The sequence below is a fragment of the Rhinoraja longicauda genome, chromosome 6 (assembly GCF_053455715.1).
Source record: "Rhinoraja longicauda isolate Sanriku21f chromosome 6, sRhiLon1.1, whole genome shotgun sequence".
NCBI lineage: Eukaryota > Metazoa > Chordata > Chondrichthyes > Rajiformes > Arhynchobatidae > Rhinoraja > Rhinoraja longicauda.
Window position 1 is genome coordinate 66,370,726 of NC_135958.1, and position 11,132 is coordinate 66,381,857.

At 55.9% G+C, this 11,132-nt stretch overlaps 1 protein-coding gene across 1 annotated transcript in view; it reads left to right on the forward strand.

Annotated features, from left to right (window-relative positions):
• LOC144594741 (proton channel OTOP2-like) overlaps nt 1-6,514 on the forward strand; it is a 21,143-nt gene extending 14,629 nt beyond the window's left edge. Inside the window, exons 6-9 of the mRNA XM_078401584.1 lie at nt 1,559-2,143; nt 2,185-2,390; nt 2,518-2,706; nt 6,344-6,514. Of these exons, the coding sequence (XP_078257710.1) occupies nt 1,559-2,143; nt 2,185-2,390; nt 2,518-2,706; nt 6,344-6,514 (1,151 nt within the window). The remainder of the gene's footprint in view (nt 1-1,558; nt 2,144-2,184; nt 2,391-2,517; nt 2,707-6,343) is intronic.
• Nucleotides 6,515-11,132: the final 4,618 nt, after the last annotated feature.

Below are 11,132 nucleotides of genomic sequence, written 5' to 3' on the forward strand. Positions count from 1 at the left end.
GGATGGGGCAGGGGCAGGGGATGGGGATGGGGATGGGGATGGGGCAGGGGATGGGGATGGGGCAGGGAATGGGGATGGGGATGGGGCAGGGGATGGGGATGGGGATGGGGCAGGGGATGGGGATGGGGCAGGGGATGGGGATGGGGCAGGGGCAGGGGATGGGGATGGGGATGGGGATGGGGATGGGGATGGGGATGGGGATGGGGCAGGGGATGGGGATGGGGATGGGGATGGGGATGGGGATGGGGATGGGGCAGGGGATGGGGATGGGGCAGGGGATGGGGCAGGGGTTGGGGATGGGGATGGGGATGGGGATGGGGCAGGGGATGGGGATGGGGATGGGGCAGGGGATGGGGATGGGGATGGGGCAGGGGATGGGGATGGGGATGGGGATGGGGCAGGGGATGGGGATGGGGATGGGGATGGGGATGAGGATGGGGCAGGGGATGGGGATGGGGATGGGGATGGGGCAGGGGATGGGGATGAGGATGGGGATGGGGCAGGGGATGGGGCAGGGGATGGGGATGGGGCAGGGGATGGGGATGGGGCAGGGGATGGGGCAGGGGATGGGGATGGGGATGGGGCAGGGGATGGGGATGGGGCAGGGGATGGGGATGGGGCAGGGGATGGGGCAGGGGATGGGGCAGGGGATGGGGATGAGGGCAGGGGATGGGGATGGGGATGGGGCAGGGGATGGGGCAGGGGCAGGGGATGGGGATGGGGATGGGGCAGGGGATGGGGCAGGGGATGGGCAGGGGCAGGGGATGGGGATGGGGCAGGGGATGGGGATGGGGCAGGGGATGGGGATGGGGATGGGGCAGGGGATGGGGCAGGGGATGGGGCAGGGGCAGGGGATGGGGATGGGGCAGGGGATGGGGATGGGGCAGGGGATGGGGATGGGGATGGGGCAGGGGATGGGGCAGGGGATGGGGCAGGGGATATGGCAGGGGATGGGGCAAGGGATGGGGATGGGGATGGGGCAGGGGATGGGGATGGGGCAGGGGATGGGGCAGGGGATGGGGATGGGGCAGGGGATGGGGATGGGGCAGGGGATGGGGCAGGGGATGGGGCAGGGGATGGGGATGGGGCAGGGGGTGGGGCAGGGGATGGGGCAGGGGATGGGGATGGGGATGTGGCAGGGGATGGGGCAGGGGATGGGGCAGGGGCAGGGGATGGGGATGGGGCAGGGGATGGGGATGGGGCAGGGGATGGGGCAGGGGATGGGGCAGGGGATGGGGCAGGGGATGGGGCAGGGGATATGGCAGGGGATGGGGCAAGGGATGGGGATGGGGATGGGGCAGGGGATGGGGCAGGGGATGGGGCAGGGGATGGGGATGGGGCAGGGGATGGGGATGGGGCAGGGGATGGGGCAGGGGATGGGGCAGGGGATGGGGATGGGGCAGGGGATGGGGATGGGGCAGGGGGATGGGGCAGGGGATGGGGCAGGGGCAGGAGGGGCAGGGGATGGGGCAGGGGATGGAGCAGGGGATGGGGCAGGGGATGAGGCAGGGGCAGGGGCGGGCTCGGGCACTGACGGGACTGTGTTGTTCCCCCGCAGGTGCTGCCGGCGATGGCTGTGTGTGCTGTACCCGTGTCTGCCGCGTCCTCCAGGCCGCCTCTCCCTACTTGTACCCTTTCAACATTGAGTACAGCTTGCTGTGCTCCGCGCTGTGCTTCGTGATGTGGAGGAACGTGGGTCGAGCGGCGGGCTGTGGGCGGGCGGCGGCCGAGGAGCTGGAGCCGGCCCGGGGCAGCGCGGGTCCGGGCCCGGGTCTGGTGTTGGGGGCGGCCCTGCTCCTGGGGGGTCTGGTGGTCTCCATCGTGTATCAGGTGGAAGTGAAGGAGGCGAGGACGAGGAGCCGGGCCCTGCTCACCCACTACACCTTCCACAGCGCGGCCCTCGCCCTCATGTCCGCCGCCTGTGTGCTGGGCTGGGCGGCTGTGCGGGGCCCAGCGGGCACTGGCTCCCACTGGCGGGGACCGGCCCCCACTGGCCCCCACTGGCGGGGCCCAGCGGGCACTGGCTCCCACTGGCGGGGACCGGCCCCCACTGGCGGGGCCCAGCGGGCACTGGCTCCCACTGGCGGGGACCGGCCCCCACTGGCCCCCACTGGCGGGGCCCAGCGGGCACTGGCTCCCACTGGCGGGGACCGGCCCCCACTGGCTCCCACTGCCGGGGCCCAGCTGGGAGTCTGGACCAGGGGCTACTGCTGGGGGCGACCACGGGCCCGCTGCTCACCTGCTCCTTCAGCCTGGTGGCGGTGGTGTGGAGCCGGCGGCCTGGGTCGTTGCACCATCTCAGCCTCGTCTACTCGCTGCTGAGCGTCGCCCAGCACTCGCTCCAGAACCTCTTCATCCTCGGGGCTCTGCGCTGGCCGGCGGCGCTGGATGCGGGACCCCCCTGTCCCTCTCCCTGTCCCTCCCGCCCCTGCCTCCCATCCCTCCCCTGGAGCAGCGCTGGATGCCGGACCCCCTCTCCCTCTCCCTGTCCCTCCCACCACCCACCCCTCCCCACAGACTGCGCCTGGAGCTTCCCTCTCGAGGACATCATCCCCGACTCCCCGGGACCCGGCGGGCGGTGTCAATGTCCCGGGGACCGTCGCCGCCAGCAGCCCCGAGAGCCGGCAGCGTCCACACCCTCCGCCGGGCGCCCGCCGCCGGTTGCTGAAGGAGGTCTCCTCGTTTCTGCTGCTCTGCAACATCCTTGTAAGTTGTGGAAGTTCCACTGACTGGGGGCAACCCCAAAAAACTTCCTTCCCCTGCTAGAACATTGAGGTTCGTTCAACCACGTTTCAGTGATTGCAGTAATATTAATAACGCCAGGTGCTGGTCCGCGCTCTCAGCTCATCTGACTGACCCATGAGTATCCTTGCATTACAGTAAATGTATCGAGTCTGTCAGTGTCCCCGCTCCCTCATCTGCCTCTGTCTGCTCTGCCCACTGCACTTTTCATCCTCTCCACCTCCCCACCTGCCGCACTGCAACCGAATTGCCCAACCCAGGCCAAATTAGACCAAACCTGCCCGAGTACTGTGAGCTACCCAGCCTGCAAGGATATTAATCTCCATCCTTCTTGTGCAAGTCCCACCGAGCCTAGAAATGGTCCTAGTTACCCAAGTGCCTCAAACCCTCTGTCCTGCACCAGCTCCCCAGCCACACATTCATCTGTCCTGTCCTCCTACTGTGCTGATGATTCTCCCTCCATCTTCAGAATAATGTGGCTGCTCCACCACTATCCTCTGAGAGGCCAAGCGGCCAACAGGATCCAACACCATACCCCTGTTTGAAAGGGGAATGACCAAAAGGACTCCCCGCACCCTGCCTGTACTGACTGCCCTTCCATCCTCTCTCTGTTCCATATCTGCGATGTGACCAACTTGCTAAACTTCGAAACATAGAAAGTAGGTGCAGGAGTAGGCCATTCGACCCTTCGATCCAGCACCGCCATTCAATATGATCATGGCTGATCATTCTAAATCAGTACCCCGTTACTGCTTTCTCCCCATATCCCTTGATTCTGTTAGTGCTAAGAGCTATATCTAACTCCCTCCTGAAAGCATCCAGTGAATTGGCCTCCACTGCCTTCTGTGGCAGAGAATTCCACAGATTCACAACTCTCTCGGTGAAATAGTTTCTCCTCATCTCAGTCCTCAATGCCCTACCCCTTATTCTTAAACTGTGACCCCTGGTTCTGGACACCCCCAACATCGGGAACATTTTTCCTGCATCTAGCCTGTCCAATCCCTTAAGAATTTTATGTTTCCCACGCACACAGACATGCTGACTATCCCTAGTCAGCCCATGTCTGTCCAATTGCTAGTAGACCTGGTCCCTAAGAATCCCCTCCAACAATTTTTCCACCACTGATGTCAGGCTCACCAGCCTGAAGTTCCCTTGCTTGTTCATGCCGACTTTCTTAAAGAACGGTACAACATCAGCCACCCTCCACTTTTCTGGTACTTCACCTGTGGCTAAATATGAAGGATATACGTACGTTCAGGCTCTGGGGACTCACTCATGCATCTTAATGTGCTTTAAAACTGCCAATACATCCTCTTTGGTAATCTATATGATCTCAGACATCACACCTCTTATGTCTCAATTCCTTAACTTCCATAATCTTTTCCTCAGTAAAAATGGATGGGAGATATCCATTTAATATCTGTCCCATCTCATATGGTTTGACACAAAGAAAGCCAAACTGATCTTTAAAGTGACTATTATTTTCCTTGCCACCATTTTACTCTTCATATACCTGTAGAATCTCAGGACTTCACCTTGCCTGCCATCGTTCTCTTCCTGTTTCTAACTTCTACCCCTATAGCCTCACTGATTGATTCCTCAAGAAGATCCTATCGAATCACTGTAGTTATGAATTCCAAGATGTTAAATTGCATATCTTCAGATTTGTAAGGAACACTAACTTAAACAGCAGGCCCAGAATGCCCACCATATTGTCCACTTAGTTAAATGTTCACGGGAAAACCTGGTTAAGTGCAAAATGCACGGATGCTGTAAAACCTTTCTTAATTCAATGCACTTATGGGTCTAAATACAAGTACAGTCTCTCTTTCTATTATCATTTCACCATTCTAATAGCGGTATTTATGTTTTGGTTTTAACAAGGCATATTTTTATGGGTTAACTTTTGCTTTTAAGTGGACTGCAAGAAGCTGCAAATGTAATAGAGATTCAATTCCCACTTCTTATTGCTATTGATCCACTGTTTACTCAAGACACGTTTTATAAACTTCCATTTGGCTTCAAGGCTTTTAACGCTGGGGGAAAAAGCTCTGGTGATCTGCGGCACTGATATCTGCATAATAATTGAGACAGGCAGTCAGAGATTAATAAACATGATTCCGTGCAGGCACTTGTGTGCAGGTAATGAAAGTGTGGCTCGGTGCACATTTATGTGAAGAGAAACACAGAGTATGTTAAATTGCATGGAGAAATTTAGACAGAGGAATAAGCAGAGGAAGAAAGTATGGCAGGGCTTTACGGTCTTCTTTGGATTGGCAATGAATGGTACAGTGTGCCGACATTTCTTATTTTAGTTAGTTTAGAGATACAGCGAGGAAACTGAGCTCTTGGCTAACCGAATGGTGCCGACCAGTGATCCCCGCACAGTAACACTATTCTACGCACACTAGGAATAGTTTACAAATATACCAAGCCAATTAGTCTACAACATTTTGCACACACCGTTCATTCCACGGCAAATCCTGCAGGAGTCAGTATCATGGTACTACACAGCAATGCAAATACCTGTCTGCCTTTGGCCCACCTTGTACATGTCGACCAAGGTGGTATACTGGACTCGCGTTTGGTCCACATCCCTCTAAACCCTTCCTATCTATATGCATAGAAATGTCCAAATGTTTTTTGAAAGTCGTAATTGTTTCCACTTCTGTATTTACCCGCTGCCCTGGATTCCATATCCCTTATCCCCGTCCCTTCTACGAAGAAAGGGGAAAAAACACCCCTCCCCAGTCACAACTCTCACCAACACCCGCACTTTGGCCTCAACGGCAGCACTTTGACTGCACCGCCCTTCTCACTTGGCCCCTCCCAAGGTGGCCACTCCCACGCTACCTGGCACTCCTTTCCTATCTCGCTCTCAACAATCCTGCAAGTGCCACTGGCTTCAGAGACCAGAACACCGTGAAATACTGAAAGGAATCAGTCAACATTGAGAAGGCAGATGTGCTCTGTTTCTCACTAACCACCCCATCCACACCCTGTGCTCCCAAACTCTCTAACCGTGGCTTCAGTCTTAATAGCAACGTGGCCTCACCACCTGAGGCCCGTCTCTTGGTCATGCCCTATTCACGATAATCATCCCTCCCCCCTCCTCTCCTGTCCTGTCGTTGAGCTGCCTGTACGTCAACTGCCTCGACCTCACTTCGACCACCATTGGAGCATCTTCTAGTCCCCAAAATGCCCCAATTCCCTCCAGAAATCTCTCCAACCTTTTTTCTTCTTTCTCTCCTTTAAAACCTACCCCTTGATCAATCCTTTGGTCAACTATTCCAATGTCTCCTTCATTTGCTCAGCCAATTGGAGTGATGGATTCCATCCTCTGAACCACCGTGAGACATTTTCCTCCTTTACAGGAGCAACATTAATTCGCACTGTTGTTTCGGAAGTCCTGTCACCCTGTCAGCTGCCCTATCCCAGGAGTCCATGACCTGTGGGGATGGAGTGATTAGTGACAGTGTGAGGTGTTACATGAGATTCAAAGGGGTCAGTAGCAGTGGCTTTCATTTGGGAATTGGCCTTCGGTGAGTTTGTTTCCCAAAGAGATGATGGAGGTTGTGAACTCTTGCTTTTCCTTCCGCAGTTTTGGGCTGTGTCTGCATTTGGTGCTCGGCCACACTTTGCTAATGGCATTGAGGAGAAGTTCTACGGCTTCCAGATGTGGGCCGCAATCGTCAACACGGGCCTGCCCCTGGGAATCTTTTACAGGATGCACTCAGCTGCCAACCTCTTGGAGATCTACCTCACATCCTGAAGTACAACTCAGACGCTCCCCTGAAATGACATCCCACCTTTAGTCAAAGCTTGGGGTCGTTTGCTTGTTGCCAAATAGTATGTGAACAGGATATTTTATGTAGGTAGAACCGCCTCAGTGAATTCCCACCAACCCCCCATTCTTATTCTCCCCCGGAAAAAGCCCTCATCCCCTCCCCCCCCCCCCCCCCCCCATGACACCTCGCCCTCTAGGGTTCCTTACTCCACCTACCTTGCCCTCCACTGTAACAGGAACATGCATTCCTTCATCTCCCACTATCACACTTTTAAAGCCATCTCACTTTCTGTATGTCCATTTGCCTACAAAACAACCTACTCCAAACAGTTTTAGGGAGTTCCTGCCTAAATACCATCAAAGTTGGCCTTGCTCCATTTCAGAACTTTAACTTGTGGACCAGCCCTGACTTTATGCATAACTGTTTTAAAGCTAATGGAACTGTGGTTGCTGGCCATGAAAGGTTTGCCCATCAATACTTCAGTCACGCCCTTCCTATTTTTGCAAGAGTTAATCAGGCATTGCCCTCTCCCTTGTAGGCCTTCCACATATTGTGTGATGAAAACTTCCAGCACACATTTGACAAATTCCACCCCATCTGAGCATTTGGCAGTTCCAGTCTACATAAGGCAAATTACAATCCCCTATGACAATCCTATATGTCTTGCAGCTGTCCGTAATCTCGGAGCATATTTGTTTGTCTAATTCTCATTGACTGCTTGGGGGACGATGGTACCTTCCCAACAAGGTGATCATCCCCTTTTTATTTCTCAGCTCCATCCATATAGCCTCACTGGACAACCCGTCAGTAACGTTACCTCGGGCGACTGCCATGATGTTCTCGTTAATCAATACAGCAAATTCTTCCTCCTCGTTTACCCACCCCCATCTCATCAGTGCACATATACCCCATACATCTCTCATACTCTTCAAGCGAATCGTTTGATCCCAGATGCCTGTGCCTGCCTCGACCACCTTTGCCACGGGTTCCACATCACCTTGTTGACGCTTGTCCTCACACCCAGGGATAGGCCCGCATTTCAGCGCCTGCACTCTGTGATCCAGCTCCGGCCAAACTGCAGGGAAACTATTCACTGCTGGATGGTCAGAGAGGTGGATGGTAGAACACGATGGACAAATATGCCAAGTAATGCAAAGCGGTTTGTATTTGAGATAAGAACTTGTATTTGATGAATAAAACTGTTGTTGAACATGCAGCTTAGATTTTTCTCATGTCTATTCAGCCCATTGTCAATCTCTATGGTCTGACCTTTAGACTTTAGGGATACAGCGCGGAGACAGGCCATTCATGCTTCAGAGGGAGGTGGCAGGCCGATGGTCACCAGTGTGGGTGCCTGAGGAAGGCAGGCTCCTGGTTGTGGTGAGGCCGATGGTCACCAGTGTGGGTGCCTGAGGAAGGCAGGCTCCTGGTTGTGGTGAGGCCGATGGTCACCAGTGTGGGTGCCTGAGGAAGGCAGGCTCCTGGTTGTGGTGAGGCCGATGGTCACCATTGTGGGTGCCTGAGGAAAGCAGGCTGCTGGTTGTGGTGAGGCCGATGATCAGTGATCCTGGTAACTGGGTCGGCTGGGACGCGGCTCATGTAGGGACACGGAGCAGTGGCTGAGGGCAGCCTGCCTTCTGGGATGGGGGGGGGAGGATTGTGGTGGCAAGAGATGGATCGCAGCTGCCCCTCACCACCTGAGGGGCAACAGACTGCCAATCATCACCCAGGGCAACAGTCAGGTCCCCGAACGGCTCCCAACCCCATACTACACGCTCCCCACCCCCACCACTTCCTACCCAACACCTCCCCTCCACACGCACACACCACCCCCAGACCACTCCCTTCCCCACCCACACCACTTACCAGTCCCCTTCACTCCCACCCCACACCTCCTCCCGCACACCCCTCCTCACCTACACCCCTCCAATTAAACTACCCCCTACTGCTCCACACCCCCCCCACCCCCGACCCCTACCCACATCACCCCCCCCCCCGCTCCCTACCCACATCATCTCCACCCCCCCTACCCACAGCTCCCCCCCCCCGCTCCCTACCTACATCATCTCCACCCACACCACTCCGCCTATTTCTCATTCGCTCCGCCCAAACTTTCCCCACAAATCTCCCTCTCACTACAGCCACCAAAGTGAGCGCCAGGAACTTACCGAACGTGCTCCAAAATGCATGGAGACAAGTTGGCAAGAGTTTGTCGTGCCGGTACCTGTCACTGTGATTCTGCACAAACCAGACTTAGCCGTGGAGAGGCTGGGCCCTGGTTGAAGTGATAGTTTTCTGTTGACCTTTTCATGTTGCTTGGCACTTATTCCAGCTGCGTTCGCTCTCTCCGATACTCTAAATTACTTTATTGTCCTTTCAAATGGATCCAGGTATTAAAAATTAATTTCTAAACAAACAGCTCCGACTAATTATTCACAGACTGCTCTGATCAACCTCTGTCACATTTAACATAGGTCTTAGTGTTGATGACCTGAATCGTGTCCTGTGATTCAGACCAATGACCGATGTCCACAGTAGACATTCCACATGGACTCTGCTACGGAACAACTTCCCAGCAGGTCCTGAAGGAAAACCAATGAGACCTTCTGTAGTGAAGAGTGGACAGAGTGGGGAGCAGGGCGGTACAAAGGCACATGAGCTCAAAACCAGTGGCAGACCACTCGAGGGCGGGCTTTGCATGCAGAGGTTGGGATAAACGTGGGGTTCCCCACTCCCCGCGCTCTGGACCTGACCAACATCTGCTTCGAAGGAGGCCGCCGGCTGGTTCACGCTGGGAATGGATGGCCCCGGGCCACACTCGGACCAGCCCGGCCTCTGGCCACTCGGCCCCACTGACACATACATGCACCGTGCCCGTTCCCGCTTCCAGAGTCCCACGATGTCAAGTCAAGTTAAGTCAATTTTATTTGTATAGCACATTTAAAAACAACCCACGTTGACCAAAGTGCTGTACATCTGATTAGGTACTAAGGGGAAAAAATGAAACATACAGTAGCACGCAAACAGTTCACAGCGCCTCCTCAATGAGCCTCAAACGCTAGGGAGTAGAAATAGGTTTTGAGCCTGGACTTAAAGGAGTCGATGGAGGGGGCAGTTCTGATGGGGAGAGGGATTCTGTTCCACAGTCTAGGAGCTGCAACCGCAAAAGCGCGGTCACCCCTGAGCTTAAGCCTAGACCGCGGGATAGTGAGTAGCCCCAAGTCGGCCGACCTGAGGGATTTGCTTTATTACCAAGCAGCGTGTGTTAATTCTATCGAGTTATGTATCTGACTGGTTGGCTAAAGTAGTTCAGTCATAATTGAGAGGCAGGGACAGGGCGCGGCCACCGCTGTGGAAACTCACTTTGATGCTGACTCGGGCTTTTTGCGCTCGGATTCACTGATCGACGGACTGCCGCTTGGACTCGTGTATCTGAGCAGAGGCGAGGTGCGGTCCCTGGCGACTCTCCAAACCCCCCCCCCCCCCCCCCCCCCCGTGCACAGGCACCATTACAACCAGCAGTTGGATCCCAGCGGAGCGGATGGACGTGACTTTCCACTGAGCGGGTAAAGACCTGGCCCCACAGCGCTGTCTCTTGCCCGGCGCCTTGCGCCTCGACTCCCGGTGGAGTTTGGCATGAGTTGTGATTCAGGGGTGGTTTCTGTCTGGCGGTCTCTGTGTTGGCCCCATCTCTGCGCAGACCCTATTCCGGGCTCGTTTGTCCCCGCGTATCTCAAGGAGGTGCTAAGGATAGACACAAAGTGCTGGAGTATCTCAGCGGGTCAGGTAGCATCTCTGGGGAAAAGGGGGCGTAAGATGCCCGTGATTGCACATGTTGACCATGGCAGGTCTACCCTCTCTCGCGTCAGTGCGACAACCTTTTTCTCCAGAGATGATTCCTGACCCGCTGAGTTACTCCAGAACTTTGTATCTTTCTTCGGTACAAACCGGAATCTGCAGTTCCCTGCTACACATCGAGGAGGTAGTGGGTTGGTTTCTGTTGTCCCCCTTGCTTGAGTTGAGTAGTTTACGGCCTCCGGGACCCGGGGATGGGGACTCGCAGGGTAACTGCAGTGAATGTGGGGAAAGCGAGGCGGGGTACAAGAAGCAGAATGTAGAGTGGTGGCGACATGGACTTTACACCGTGAGGCAGAATCACTTCCATTGATTAAGTGTCAATAAGCAAAGGTAGAGGGGCGTTCAACAAAGGGGTTGGATGAGGCTGGACTCTGAGCCTCTCCCTTTTCTTGTCGCCACCCGCACTCTTCACTTGCAGCTCCCTTCCCTCTCCTCTCCTCCGGTATCCTTAGCTCCCACCCCCTCATTTCCCTCCCGCTCTCCCCCTTTCTCTCTCCCGCTCTCCCCATTTCAGGAAAGGCCCCTGGGCGGTGACTCTCCTCCGGTCCTGAGCCGGCCGGCCCGGGGTGGGCATGGGTTCGGGGGAACGGGGTAAGCGTGCAAGACGTGCAAGAGGCCGCTCTGCCGGGGGAGCGGCGACTCTCTCCCGCGATCGGCTGCGAAGTCCGGGGGTCGGGAGAGGAGGAATCTGGGGACTGATGTGAGCGGGTTTGTTTCAGGCGCCAGGGAGGCTGGTCCGGGAGG